Consider the following 15,640-nt stretch of genomic DNA (forward strand, 5'->3'; position numbering starts at 1 on the left):
GAGCCGGCCGCCCGCCAGGCAGCTCCCAGCGCGCCGGCGCTCCGTTCACCGGCCTCTGAGCGGCCGCAAAACACTGTCCGGCTCCACACGCGTTGCTAAACCGCACCCGTAGCCCCACCAGACGAATCCCTGGGTCGGACCCGGACCCACGCGAGGTTTTGCTTACCCAGCCGCTACAGCTCAGGCAAGCTTGACATCAAACTGGAAAGAAAAAATTACGACCTGGATTCTTTAGCATTTTTTTTCCCCCTTTAAAAAGGGCAACCAACGGCACAATGGATGAAACACAACATGTTGACACTTCTGTTTGGAAAATGATGTACACCTGTGAACAGTGAGTCCGACCGACCCCCTCACGCAATACCCTCGTAATCACAAGAGAACTGCGTTCAAGTATTGCACTGTAGTTTTTTCTTATGCTGTTTCTTGAATTTCTTTAAATAATTAAAATCCCAGTATAAATATGAATTCACTTAGAAGTACGACCCAGAAAATGCAACATGTTTAAGTCTAGCAGAAAACTAAGCAGAGCACATGAAGCAAGAGTTGTTCAAATAATGTCATTTGTTGCATCTATCTCACAAATCCACCTACGTGACTGTCTTTCCTGGCAAGTGATGCCAAACAGTATCGGCACACATCAGTGAATGCTCTGATATTTAAGCTGTGCCATGAATGTCTGGAAGTTGCAGCTAGAAAAAGAAATGCTCTCAATTCTCTGACTTAAAGACCACACAGCCAAAATTCACCATCCAGTGCCTCTGCACACCACGTCAATGCTCCTCTGCTTTGAGCTGCATCAAAAGCAAGAGTTCAGGAATGCAAATAGTTACCTAAAAGAAGGGGGCAAGGACCAAAGCAGGTTGCTTGTTCTCCCCCTTGTACACAGGGATCACAGCCATCAAGCACTGCACTTCAAACATGGACCTGACCCTATTTACCTCAGGAGCAGTTTTCAAGCTTTCAGAGTTGATGCTGAACATCAGATGTTCCCCACACATACCTGACGTGGACACTTAGACTGGTTAATGACGGATCTAATGCTTTTTTACACACAAAATTTACATTTCAGACATGAATCTGGAAATACAACTTCAAGGGCTTATGCCTTGTGTTACTCCATATTCCATACTTTAAAATACATCATTCCTCAAAAACAGCTCTTCAAGGGTTTTCAGCTCCTCATGGCTCCTATATGCCCTTCTGAAACCTGTAGCAGACAACAAGACACTGCTGCCTGGTATGTGCTATTCACAAGCCTTCAGACTTCTTTCAGGTAGATAGTGCTCTGTAAAGGCAAGTAAAAGGTTTACATTAAATCCTATATATTTATAGATGTTTAAAGACAGCATTAAGCAAATCAGTTTCATCCCACTCCTATGTATTTTCTGTACCCAGTATAAAATCAGTTCAAGACAGCCGAAATGCAGCCAACAAATGCTGAGGAGCACACAAATACAATCTGTTGTAATGTTAAGTAAGGAAACAAGAACTTTACAAGACTGACCCATTTCTGAAACGTCCTGTGGACCCTCATGTTATATAGAGAAAGCAAAGCAGCTCTTTCCAAAAATTTCGACTCACTGGGACAGTGTAAACCTTTACAAACCATTCAGAAGGAGCAGCATCACCTGCAAGGTTTGCTTCGGATCATACCAAGAAGGTCATTATGTTCAAAGAAAACAGTTAGATTACCCTGATTGGTAGTTTCTGTCCCCAGCTCCTGTATATTAGCTTCAGCATCCTGTGAAACAAAATCTGTTATCTTAGAAGGCAGCTTAGATAAATAGGACTCCTGCATTTGAGGGAACTGTATACAGCATAGTCAAGCTCTTAAAATGAAGCCTGTGCAAGTGGTATTTACATGGTCTGCATTTACCTTTTATGCAAGTAATGGAACATAATATACAGTTTTCCCCACACTTCTGTAAGATGTAAAATTGCTCATGGTAAGCAGCAGTATTTACCGTTATAGTAACACTAAAGTCCTCAGTAACAGTTTAAGTATATTTTTTAATTTTCTTACAACCACTTAAAACTGTCATATACCACAAACTTATGTACACTATTTACAGACAAAACAAGCAAAATATCCATCCAAAATATTTTTTAAAAAAATCCTCTGATTAAATTGTTACACCTGCTCAAACAATGGTGGGACTTAATAGGCATATTTTCTTGTGCATGTTTCTCTTCCATGTAGTACTTCAGTCTCACTGCATATATATATATTTTTAAAAGTTAAAGAAAGGTAAAACAACAAGCAGAAGGGACACAACACAATACGCATTTAAATCTTTGTTTAAGAACAAGCAGCTAATTAAAAAAGGCAAAATACAGGAAAAGTGCATCAGTTCCAATGAGTTAGTATAAGAAAGAGGCCCACGGGTAGAGGGCTGGTACCCTTTAGGGTAGAGTCTCCTAGAAGACCTCTGATTGTCTACAAAGATTATTTAAAATTTATTTTAAACAGAAATTAAAAAAAAATAAATGAAAGAGTAGAGGAGAAACATGACACCTCCAGATTTTTTTTTTTTTTCCATGAGGTTTCTTGGAAAGTGGTGCTCAACAGCTTTCAGTGGGCATTGTGCCCAGACCTCACTGTTCATTCATGCAACTTGAGTGAGTTGTCCCCGTGTTTCAAGCAGAAGGTCCGTTCCTCTTGAACTGTGCAAGGCTAGAGGACTTCCACAGGCTCTGTGCCCATGTCTGTGCTAAGTCAGACCTACTGCCTCTGAATTTTGTCAGCGCAAGACCTGCTCGCTTCCATGGCTTAAAGCTGAGCCAAACACTGCTGGCTTTGCACCCAACAGTGTAACTTTGTCTTCTCATCAAAAAGTCCATTTATATGTCTGGTGCATTTCAGAACAACAGATGTGATGTTGAGGAAGCTAGAAATGACCATGGAGACAAAGTGTCACTAACCTACTCATTTTTGCTATATTTCATACAGATTATTATTATTTTTTAGAAAAAACACATAACAATAAAAGAGGCTTGTTTTATCTGGTGTTCCCAAGTCCCACTCTAATCCTTCACCCAAAAGGCTGCCTTTGAAAACAAGGCTACATGCATGTTTGGGGAAGGTCGGCAGGACTCTGAAATGGGGGTTCAGCACACAATCCCTTTAAAATGGAGCCTTCAGCCAATATTTGAAGTCTCCTGACAGAGGAGTCTTTGTGCTTAGTTACTTTTAGGTAATTTGAGCTCACAGTAGGCAGTAACCAGTCTGCCACTATGCGACAGGACTGGTTAAGGAGTAGGTTTGTATAGGATCATTGTATTTTTGGCTTTCTGGTAAGGCTACTTCATCTAGTAACTTCTCCTCTAACAATAGATTTGGTCCAAAGGTATCCAGTCTCCAAATTGAGCTTGACAGTTTTGAAGCCTATTCCTTTACATTCAAAAATCTTGCAAGCCACTTTGCTTTTTGCTAACAACGTACCAAGTCTTTGTACTTTAACAGAAGAATGGAGTGCTCAGTCCAATCAACTGTAAATTATATTTACACTTCTGTGGACTTAGCAGCTAAATACTCCTTCCCTTCTTTAAAGCATCATTGGAATTGAGAACAAACACTAGCAAATCCTAAAGCAACAACAAAATACTGCTGAAAGTTGTGACAAGAGAAAGTAATCTCAACCACTCCTGAACTCTGTATGTACTGTTTCCATTAATCCCAGGAGAGACTGCAAACACTGCTGGAGTTCTATACAACACACAAATGAATCTGCCTTTTATTTAATTCCTCAAAGAGCAACTTTCAGAAATGTTTAGCATTAGAAAAAAGTAGTCTTCATTCACCATTATCAGTGCTGTACCTTTTCTCTTCTGGAAGGATTGCTTTCTGTTTAGGATGGACTGCGAGCTGCTCATGCTTTGTGGGGGATAATTCTACCACATTAACCTTCCATGACATTTTTGGAGGTCAAATACTTTTGTTACGGAATCCTTGTGTTGGTGCATAAAGCATACTATGGTGACTCAACAGAATCTTTCTGCCTAACACGGCTAAGCTTAGCACCGAGTACAAGTGCCACATGGAAGTACCACCAGGTTTCTAAAGCTATGATGTGCAAAACCACGACTGTACAATGCCTATGAAAACAAGCTAGAATACCAACCCTCAGTGGGTCAGTCAAGGCTAATTGCCTTTTACCATCCACATCCACAGTACACAAGGCCCAGTGGAGGGCTCATTTTCTTGTACTGAAGACATCTGCAAGACATCACTGCCTTTCTCCTCGACTCCAGCTTTGTTGTATCTTATCGTGAATGATGTGGTAGAGTACAGCACAGATCCCTGAAACCTAAATTACTGCAGTCCCAGCAACTCCTGCTGGTGAAACATCAGTATCACCCAAAGCCAGGATTCAGACATCAGCTACACAAAATCCAGTTTTGAAGAAACAGAGCAACTAAAGCAGTGCGTGAGCATTTCAAGTCATGTTGGAATACGGTGAACAAATATAAGTGCAGTTGTGTCATCTGCCACGCATAGAGAAAGAGGAACTTGAACAGAGTCAAGTAGAAACACCATCCATCAAGATAAAGCCCCAATTATCCCTTTTAAATCCAGCAATAAAAGAGTGCATTTTTTCCAGGAAACAGAGTGTACAGTACCCGTGTGCAGCATAAAAACATTTCACAAATAATGAAAACATCCCTTTTGAAAATCTCAACAAAAATAGATCCCATTGGGACCAGACTGTCAGTGCCTCCCAAAACAAGGCAGAAAAATCCAGCCTATAAAACATACCAAAGGTGACCAGTAAGTATCCCACTAACCTCTGAAACTGCTGACTGCTTTATTTACTGAGAAAAAGAAGTATGACATTTGTATTTAAAACCCTAGGCACCATGTTAACAGGTTCACTAAATTACCCTTTAAGCTCTTTTCTCTCCTGACAGCTACTTAAAAAGACATCTATCTGTCCATGGGGAAGGTGGAAGCAACATCTCTTGGCTATGCAGGTCAATTCTGCTGGACATCAGTGCAATAGAATTCTGGAAACCCTGAAGAATGACAAATATGATCCAAAAGCATCATCTTCCAGCCCAGAAGTTCTCTGCTGGTCAAATTTCTCAAGACAAGACGCTGATAGCAATGCAGCGTTTTTTTTCAAAATTTTTCTCAGGCCTAATGGTTTATCACTGAGCTTGTCCTAAGGGAATGGAGTACAGGCAGATGACCTAAGCATAATATGAAGAGACAAAATGGCCATTTATTGGCCACATGTCTGCTGTGAGAAAGAAGAGTCATTTTGATTTCAATTTAATTATGTTTTCAGGCTCTTCTTACAACTTGGGAGAAAAAAAGTGTCCTAGCTACACACTGCCCTCCCTCCATCAAGAATACTCAGCTAGTAAACAGTCTGTCTGATATTTACATTTCAATTTTGGAATGGAAAAAAAAAATATCTGATTTTAGCACTTTTATAAATAGTTCTGCCTTGACTAGGCAGTTGTTCTAAGGGGCAAAAGAAATAAACACCAGTTATTTAGTTTTGCTTACTCTAAAAATTTTTCATTGGAGGGAACTCCCCCTCAACACCTATGTGGCAGATACAGACACAGACTGTGCAAACTCAGCTCTTAGCTTACAGACTACCTCTTCGCTGAATCCTACAGCTCATAGCATCACAATAATGGACCACATTAGGCTGAAGAGATGCTTGAATCAATCCATCTGACCAGAGTAACCAGTGTATCAGAAACCAGCAAATGTGTCTTTCCTAAAAGAATTCCTGCAGTAAGAACCTTCCTACCTCAAACACCTTACTGTACCACATTTTTCTGAAAAAATATATCTGAATAGGAGATAAAGGCCCAGGGCTGCACCCATAAAGCTCCTGCTTGTGCTCCTCCAAATACTCTGAGAACAGGCAGAGTGAATGAATGCAAGCCAGCTGAAACCTAATACTTATTTGATGCAGATCTTGAGTCTGATGCAAGTTTCCCCACAACTTTAATGAAAAGTAATGTAAGCCCTGTTACTTAAAGTGTAAAGTACAGGTCTACAGCAAGCAGTTGACTGGGTTTTATTACCCTGGAAAATTAAAATCAGCAGTTCATCCTACTGTAGTCTACGGATGGAACTAGATGTCCCTCTGGTCCTTTTCTCTAAAAAAAGCACACAGACTCCTTCCCAACCTCTCACATTTTCACCAAGTCTGATCCTGAGCAGCTGTAAATAGTTAAAAATACAAAGTCATGCTCATAAGATAGTTTCCAGTATGCAAACACTGGTGGAGCTAAGTTGCAGTCCTCTATTGATCGCAGTTTCCTTAGTGTATTCTCTAAAAAGATGTTCAGGTAGCAAAGCAAAAGTCTGCTGACAGGCTCTGTGTACATGGCCCAACTGTTTGCTATAAGAAAAAAGAAAGTAACTTCACACAACTGGAAAAAAAAAAATTATCTGACAACCAAAATACAGAAAATGCAGAGGCACTTTCTCTTTCCTTTTTTCCTACAGCCCATCTGTAAGAGAAGTGCAAAATAATTATGTTTTCTGACATCTGAGAAAAAGGTAACATCCAGGTTAAGTCTACACAGGTTTCAGCTAAAGCTTTGGAACAGAAGCTCTGTATGCTGTTACTGGCTTGTACTCCTGACATGCCTACAGAAGAGAGACTGCTGTGCAGCTACAGACAATTTGTGCAGAAGTAGTTCCCTCCCTTTTTAGTTCATCACTTCTACTGTTCAGGCTACAGAGGTAGTAAAAACAAAACAAAACAAGAACCCAACAAGAACAAAACAAAAGACCAAAACCCCCAAAAAACCCCAAAAGGAACCACACTCTTGCTATACTGTACATTCAGAACCCTGTGGCCACTTCGTTGTCCTAACAATGAACAAATTCATTAAAAAACTCCTAACATTGACACACGAATGTGCAAAGAGCACATTCCAAAGCCAGTGCTGTGGTAAAACAAGTGTTCATCCACAGGGAAGGAAGGGGATTCTGTGAATCATCAGGAACAGAGAAAGGTTATTTCTGGCAGCCTACATGCTAACGTAAACAGGATCTGTTTCTCCTTTTAAAGTTCTGTGCCAACAGAACTATTGAAATGTAATTTCCCACCAGAGGAGACTTTTCTGTAATCATTAAAAAATACATTAAAAAAAAGGGAACCATAGAGCAAGAGACTATTGTGTTCCCAAGCTGGCAGCTGGTAGAGTAGCCCCTGTGTTTGCATTGGCATTTTGCTCCAGATGTTGTATTCCCCTTGTCAAAGTGAAAAACTGAGGCTGACAGATGCTTTTAGGTCACCAGGACCTTAGTTTAACTTCATTTGGCTTTCCTTGCTAGAGAGAAGGGAGCATTTTTTTGTAGTTGTGCTTCAAAGGTCCACTTCAACTTGGCTGCTCCTCAGTTAGCAAACTGCTGGTAAAAGGCAAGTTTGACCCTCTCAATGTGATGGCAAAGTTTAATCGCTGGTCCAAGCTTCAAGTCCATACACTCCTGAACGGTGGGCAGGGTCAGCAGCAGCAGTGCCTGGCCATCGATTTCCTGTCAGAAGACAAAAACTCCATAGTGACTTTGCATTTTTATTTTCCCTGCTCCTTCAGCTTTGCTGTAATTTCAGATTCATGACCTTTTGTGAATTAGATGTTTCTTTCATGCTACTCCAGGAAGCTTAAAAATTTTTCTCAAACAAATTAACTCCTTTCTTAAGATGTCAATTTAAATTCACTCGCTAAGGACAGAATCTCATGAGATACTATTGTAAAAAATCAACCTAACAACAGAAACCAAGGGAATTTCATGCAGAAAGTTGTTTTACCTAACCTCTATAGAAACAGAGGTTCTAAAAGAAAAAGTACATCTTCTGGAACATCTACCACAAACCATACTTATCAATAGTTCTAGTACTACAGTTTTGGTAGATGGTATTTTTTTGGGTTTTTTTATGGCAAATTTTAACCAAGATGCAAGTACAATGTTAACCTGACTCATGCTTGTACTCTAGTTGTTGTACTTTAACACAAAAACATTCACTTCCTGCGCAGCTGTACAACACCTGCAGCTAGTCTGCAAAATAGAAAATATTTATAATTTGGAAAAGTCAACACAAGTGGAAAAACTATCTCCTAGAAAACAGGCTCCTGCCTTCATGGTGCTTAGTTGTAGGCCTTCTCTATAGTTTTGGGATTCAGATGCTTCACAGACTGAAACACACTTCACCAGTACTAAGAAAATTCTGGTCATTCCCTTAAGTCTCCTCTCCCAGACTACAGGTTGTATATGCGTTTGTTCCCTCAAAACTCTATTATGAAATTTAAACTAGCTTCTTTGTGTGATTCAAGGACAAGGAGCAAATTGACAGATTAGACATTTCAAGACAGAAAATGATACCTGATCAAGGAAAATTCTTGCCAGTGGTGCACAGTCAGTGGATTTGAGGAATCGTACAACGTCAGCCACACTCCATTCCAGAGGGTTACTGTCCAGCTGCAGCTTTTCAGCAGCTTCCATCTTTATTTCCTAGAGAAGCGACCCAGCACAAAAAGAATTCCCAAAATATTACATATGCAATGGACCAATGCTCCCCTCTACTCCCCTATACTCAAATATTCAGCTGCCAAATAAAGCTCTAATAAGAGCTCAAATTGTAGAGGTTTCTTGGTTAGCAGAGATGTGCAGAAAAGCCTTGTGCTGAGGGCGGAGGCTATAATATTTTTAGAGACAGTAAGCAGGGAACTAAAAGCAGGATTTGGTGAATACCACATCACTGCTCTGGTTGAACCAAGAGGAGTGCTAATGGAAAGCTCACCATCCTGGCTACAGCTTTCTGTTTAGTCTTTATTGCAGTCCTGTAATACAACTGCAACAGAAATCATGATTTTTAATTATTCTGTAGTATCTTCACAATGGTAACCACAGCATTTTATGAAAACACATATATGATGGTTAATACTCCCAAGATATTTGTAGATTTCTAGAAAAGAAATCTACATTCAAAGTTACCTTTGGTGAAGGAGGTTTATTTTCATCATCAGAAAAGGAAAAGGTCCTAAGCTTCCTCTTCCGCTTGTCTCGGTCCTGAGCCAGGGAATGAGACAGTTCACTCTGTGTAGGAGAAGATGACAGAGATTTCTTCTCTGATACCTCTGATTCCTCAAGCAATTCGTCTTGGTGCTCTGAGGTACTATCCTCAGTCAGAGATTCTTCATCTACCTCATCCTGGTCATCATCCTCTTCTCCTCCACTGCCCTGAAGAGGTAGGAAAAAAAAAAAAAGGTGATGAAATAAAAATATGGTAAGTTTAGGACAAAAGCTACAATTGCCACCCATTTGTCAGCTGTAACCTGAGATTACAAGGAACTAAGAGTTTGTTGTTTCAAATGTAGCTGGTCAAAAATCACATACCGCATCTCTTAAAGTTGTTGGCAGTCTCATACCTGGGGAGATCCAGCTGGAGTGTTATCCACTGAAGCAGAAGAACGTTTTTTCTTATGAACAAAAAAATGTTTTCGTCTCTTCCGTCTTTTATTTGGTTTCTTCATGGCTACTTCCAGGTTACTGTGGCCACCCGGAGGCCTACCTATCCGCTTGTTTTTCCGCTTTCCATAATAGTGTGCTACCAGGACAGAAGAAAGGAGCACCATGTTGAAATGCACCTTCAGTGTCACTGCTTAGGTTTGTCCATCATCAGGACTGGAAAATCAGTAGAAAGACATTTCCCAGTAGAAATCCCAATTCTGCAAAACTTCACAATGATTATGTCTATATTTTCCTCTTCAATTTGGTTTAAGGAAAAAGAGTTACTAACCAATTTTATTTGCCCTGTAAAGATTTACTTTCTTTATCTCTGAGAGGGCCCAAATGATCAGACTTCGTACAAAAATCATCAGGCACAGACTTGGTCCAATTTAATGGCACTTTTTGTGATGTTTTGTAGTTTTTAAACATGACCTCAATGCGCTGTTTGTTCTCACAGTGTAAATGGTTGAAGTTAAAGAAAAACCTAAAAACCTAAAGAAAAGAGCTTGAAGATGTTTTATTTTGTTCCACAAAAAAAAAAAAAGGTAAAATCAATTACAATGCCACTTGAACTATCATAAGTTGTCTTAAGAAGATAATGCTTTGAGCACACACCAAAAAGTGAAGCCAAGGTTCTAACACTTAATACAGAATTAATTTTTCCTCCCCTATACACTAGCACATGGATATTTTGTAAGCCTGTGTATGTAGTGCTTGAGCTGCTCCTTGTGTAAACAAAGCCATGTATTTTGGATTCCTTCTGGAGGCAAAGCCAGAACAAACTGAAATATAACACCCCAAGTCCCACCTTGGTTTGAGTTCAGCAACCTACTCACTGTATTTAGTCTTTGTCAGGACAGAGCAGTTCTCTGAACACTTATCCAGCACCATCTGTGGGCCAAAGAGGTTTGGACAACATTCCAGCTTGATGCATGTTTTTCTACAGAAATCTGCCACCCGGTCTGCTGTCCTCACAACCTCCACAGTTGCACGGTAGCTCTTCCCTTTGTACCTAGTATTGAAAATATGGTCATAATTCAGGAATCCTCTAATTGCCAGGATAAAAGTACTTCATTTAGAGGAGGTGTATGAGAATATTGTCTTGAGATGAAACTGAGGGAAAATCTGAGCATTGATGAACTTTATGGACAAGTCCAGGAAACAGGTATTCTTGTCTCTTATGACAGATCCTCAAGCAAAGAAAAAAAGCCAGCACCAGAGAGATGTCTGTAGTACCAAACAAATACTATCTGAGAGGACTATCCCAGAGTTTAGATGTTTTGTCTTCTTTGTTCACTAATGGCTTGTGCTTTCCTTGTTTTTAAGAGACTGCAGAAGTGTCCACTGTCATGTAGACAGCTGGTTCCGAAAGATGGAGTGCACCAATTCAGCTAATAAAGGTAACAGCAGACAGCTTCTAGTGAGCCATTCTATGCACATACTATGGCAAACAAATGAACTACTGTCACATTTCCAATCAGCTTTCATCTAACTGCTGAACAATTTGTCAGAACAGTCACTTGCCATGACTGCATATACTGCTCCTGTTTGATTTAAATTATGAAAATATTTCTTTTTTTTTTTTCGATCATCCTTTCCATGACACTGACAAAGCCACACTGTGAAATATCTGCCAGAGTCATTCATCATTCATTTCTGCTTGGTTCTCCCAACACAGCTACTGGCACATGCTGATATCTACTACGGATGTCTCAGGCCTGCAAGTATCCAGTTAATGCACTGAAGAACTAAGTCATCACAGTCCAGATATCCCTGGTGTCACTACTGTGATAAAAGAAAACACACAGCAACTTCAGTGAAACCAATTTTTTTTTTTCCTCCTCTATTCAGCTACATCTATTTACATTGACCTTTCATACGATCTTCCTGTTGTCCAAATCCAGAGCAATCCCTTCAATATATGGAAAGGTAGGGTTTTTTTTACACATGAAACTGATCCAACAGAAGAATTTCTGACATGTCCAAAACTATGTAGGAAAACATGCTACGGCACCTTTTGAAAATCTGATCTTTAGTATGCAAACACAGTGACATAACTACAAGAGTATCACCAGACTATAAAGGAATATCTGGAATTTTTAAATATATGCAGATATGATCACTGCTTTTTCCTCTGCACAAAATAATCTTGCAAAGAAGATCCAACCCAAAAAGCTCAGTGGAAAGCTAGGGAGTGCTTTAGGGTAGGCTTCCATGTCTGGCCATTTCAGAGCACTGCTATAACTTAATTTCAGAGGAATCTTACTCCACTGAGAAATTTGTGTGGAAATGCCATGGAAGTCTGAGAATCTTCCTGAGCAGTGTATGCTTCTGCTTTAAAATACTGACAATTATCTTCAAGTGAATTAAATTATCTTAAACCTCACATGCAGGTCTGCCAGTGTATATGCTATGTTGTACCAGTATAACACCATCCTTACTTGGCCACTAGCTGCTTACATGCCAGCAGCAGAGCACACCTGGCATATTAAGGAGCATTAAAATCAGATGCACTTCACCATATACTCATGAAGAAATGTATAAAGATTTGGAAGTTTAATGGCTGTCAGCATCTTGATATGCTATAAGCAATTTTTCCTTCTCTGAAATGTGAGAATTTAAAGCATAGACTGCAGAGAACATTGCCATTGGGATCAACTAAGCAGGGAACAGGACAAGAATTTACTTGGCTTTTAGGGTCTCTCCATGCCCATGCCATGCAGCTTCCTCATCCAACTGCAGTTCTCGTAGGACACGGCTAGGTTTGTAAGCTGCGTTGATCAATAAAGTGAGAACCTACATGAGGGAGGGAAGAGGAGAAAATACATTTAAGTTATTTGTACAATAGATCTATTTTAAAGTGCCAGGATAGAATAGGAAATTACCTCTATTCATCCAAATTATCTAGCATCAAAGCACTCATTCACAGCAGGATTACAGATAGCTCCTGATACTGCCAAAATGAAAACTAGGAGGAGTTGACACTTTGGATCTTGCCAAACCTTCAGAATTTGTCTGCAGTCTCGAGTGCACCTAGCAATTTCCAAGTCATTGCCCTTGAATTACACATCACTAAATTAAACTCTGGGGCTGAATACAAAACTATATAACCTTGGGTAAATCTAAGCACTTATCTTAGAGATTGTTTGACATGTGAAGATGTGCCAAAAAATGCTGCAAGATTTTGCTGCCTGCCAACCTGCTACTTGCTACAAAATCACACTGCAGAATCTTAAGCTTTCCTCTGTTTTGCTTTCAAGAACCATGATAAGGCTATAATAACAATTTCTCTGGTGCTGTAAAGTAACTCAAAGTTGTGAATAACCTGAAGTTAGCAGGGGACAGTACAGAATGTGCATTCAAATTGTATTTCTTATTTTCAGTATGTGCTTATTCCAAATCATTCCCAAATTAGTGGATCAGAACCTTGACATAACAAACTTGCAGCTTCATTCCTTCTAATGCAGCAGTCCAGAAGTTTAGAGTTCAGAAGAAGAGTATTAAATATAATGCAAGTACCAAAACTTACTCTAGGACTCATACACTGAACAAGAGTCATAACTGAAATGAATACAACTAAGCATATTGGTTCAACTTTTAGCAACACTCGGCATCTGTTTATCAGCAGGATTTGTGCATATTTTATACTTTCAGGCAGTGAAGCAGAATTTAACCTTCAAGGTTAGATGAAGCTGCCACAGAATTTCACACTTGTTCTTTTGGAGTGCTTACATCAGAGTACTGAAACTTGCAGAAAGGATGAGGTACTTTTCTGTATGCAAAAATGGAACTTTTTCAATAATCATCTTGACTCTTGTCCACTGTTGTTTGACAGCATGTCTGCCGGAAAGTCTTTCTTAAGGTCTCTCAGAGTTATGATTCCTGCATTTAAAGTGGTCATTTCATGAGAGCTCAAAGTGTGCACACATAGTTATGCCTTGGGTTTCAGCCTCTCTGGTCAGATAATAACCACTTCATGACCTTTTTGGAGATTTCAGAAAAATAACTGTTGCCTTAAAGTATCTATAAATTTGCCGTGAAACACCTTCAGGAGAAGAGGCTCTTTGGTATTAAAGAATAGCCTCTTCCTCCCTCTTCCCCTCCCTCAGTTACATTAGAAAGAAAAAAACACAATTTCATTTGATCTTTGCAAATCATATCCAACTATAAACCACAGAGAATTCTTTTAATTTTCCAATTACTGAAAACAGTTTGCCATTTCTGCTAAGAATATCTGTATTTCCTGTTTTAACATCAACAGTGCAAACTGTAAAGGAGTTTTGGGATTATTTGAAGTTAAATTCTGTTAATTAAAATTGAAGCATTTATTACAGCTATAAAAATATACTAACTCCTTTGTGGTAATTACAGGTTACTCTGTTTTAACCTAAAAATTAAAGTTTTAGCAGTAGAAGGCTGACTGTAACTCAGATAAATGAGAGGCTTTTACTCTTTCCAGCCATTCATAAAATAGTCCATGATTTATACTTGATTTTATGCAAAAAACCCTCTTTACTCATTATCAGCTCAAATTTATTCATTACCCATCTATAATTAGAGAAAGACTCTAGCATTTATAATAACACTGCTATATGCAGGTCCACTATGTACAACCACCTCACCTCTTTGAGAACAAGAACACAGTTCCCAGGTCCCACAGACTGAGGAAGCTCTGCAATCCTGCCTTTGTTAAGGTAAGGCCCTGAGAAGCATCGGTGGTTGAAGTAGATCTTTGGGCAGCAGTACTTTCCATTAATTACCACTGAGAAATGAGAAAGCAAAGATTTAAATCACATGCTACAAAATCCCCAGCAAAGAATGACTTCTTGCAGTACATAACGTTTTGCCAGCTGTAAAAAAGGAGGGGGAAAAGTCTCGAATGACATGAATTTGGGGTAGTGTCTGTGTCACATTTACAGTGACAACATTAGGTATTTGATGTTGACAAAACATTTGTCATACTTTATGTGCATGCTTGCAAATTGTCAAACTACAGGAAATGAAGTTGGTCATTTATCAGAAAAGAAACATTTCTTCCTGGCTAGTCTGATGCTTCATGGTATTACACCAGTGAGAAGAGGCAAGAAGACAACTATCCCAACTTTTTGGTAGCAGAAGCACTTCTTACACAACAATCTCAGATAAATTTCCAGTCCAAAACTTCTCCAGAACAACTGCTACCAGAGAAGCTGGCAAATTTATTCCCCACTGTTCATCCTAAACTGCTGTATCACATTGCTTTGCATTTTTAGACTCTTTTCCCTCAATCATCAAACAAAAGATGTAGCAACTGATGAAGTGACCTCTGATGAAGTGACATCAAGTTTTCTAAACCTATTAAACGCTTCAATGCTGCTCAGAATTAAAGTTATGTATAATATGTATTGCAATATGCTTATGTATAAATACAAAATTGCTTTACCCTAGCAGTATTGTAGTTTTTCTTGATTGAGCAACACTATCACTTAAAGATCTCAAATTCAGTAGTTGATAACTGGCAGAAACATAAATGAAGCCAAATTTACATTATGACTCTATTAAATGCCAATTAAAATGCTAAACAAGCACGAATCATTTCTATAAAGCGTGCATTTGGTGCAGCTTCAGATGTGCATTTCACTGTACAGAAAACAGCAGAAGAGGCATTTTGTTGCCAAACAGATAGATCTGTATGACTGTTTCACCAGCAGATGTACTTATTCATCATACTCATTCTTGCAACAGTTTAGAAAATTATTAGATTTCGCCATCTGGCACACAAAGACATTTACTGTTTGAATTGCTTTTGTTTATCATGATGATGAAGTCATCATAAAAACCAGACAAACCTGCTTCCCCAAGCTAGAATCTAACAACTCAAGAGCACAGATGCAGCATGCCTGTTATGGTTCTCCCACCATTACTAAATGTAACAGGTGACAATAAAAACATAATCTGCATAGGTCACAGTACACATTTGGCTCCACATATCTTCTGCTGGAGGGAGATATTCTGGTGTAAAAATCTAATTTTCAAGTTTAATGCACATATCAATTGAAGGACACAAGTAATTGTATGGTTTTGTTTCATTCTTTTCTGAAGTTCAATAAATGATCAAGGTAAGAAAATCTGCAAACCCCTCCTCTTCCCTCTCCTAACAGAAGAGGGTTGAGC

The 15,640-nt window shown here is 39.2% G+C and overlaps 1 protein-coding gene across 2 annotated transcripts in view; it reads right to left on the reverse strand.

Annotated features, from left to right (window-relative positions):
* Positions 1 to 2,037: 2,037 nt before the first annotated feature.
* The window catches only part of SFMBT1 (Scm like with four mbt domains 1), a 38,449-nt gene continuing 24,846 nt past the window's right edge, over positions 2,038 to 15,640 (reverse strand). The window contains exons 14-21 of one of the 2 annotated variants that reach the window (XM_026857665.1): positions 14,110 to 14,249; positions 12,174 to 12,283; positions 10,324 to 10,499; positions 9,406 to 9,584; positions 9,182 to 9,217; positions 8,972 to 9,073; positions 8,360 to 8,488; positions 2,038 to 7,513 (exon numbers count right to left, since the gene is read on the reverse strand). In XM_026857665.1, coding sequence (XP_026713466.1) covers positions 7,373 to 7,513; positions 8,360 to 8,488; positions 8,972 to 9,073; positions 9,182 to 9,217; positions 9,406 to 9,584; positions 10,324 to 10,499; positions 12,174 to 12,283; positions 14,110 to 14,249 — 1,013 coding nt within the window. In that variant the 3' untranslated portion in view covers positions 2,038 to 7,372. Of the gene's footprint in view, positions 7,514 to 8,359; positions 8,489 to 8,971; positions 9,218 to 9,405; positions 9,585 to 10,323; positions 10,500 to 12,173; positions 12,284 to 14,109; positions 14,250 to 15,640 lie in introns of both variants that reach the window. The other variant, XM_026857664.1, reaches the window with a different exon arrangement.

This window comes from Athene cunicularia, assembly GCF_003259725.1.
Source record: "Athene cunicularia isolate RWA chromosome 12 unlocalized genomic scaffold, athCun1 chr12_part1, whole genome shotgun sequence".
Taxonomy (NCBI): Eukaryota; Metazoa; Chordata; class Aves; order Strigiformes; family Strigidae; genus Athene; species Athene cunicularia.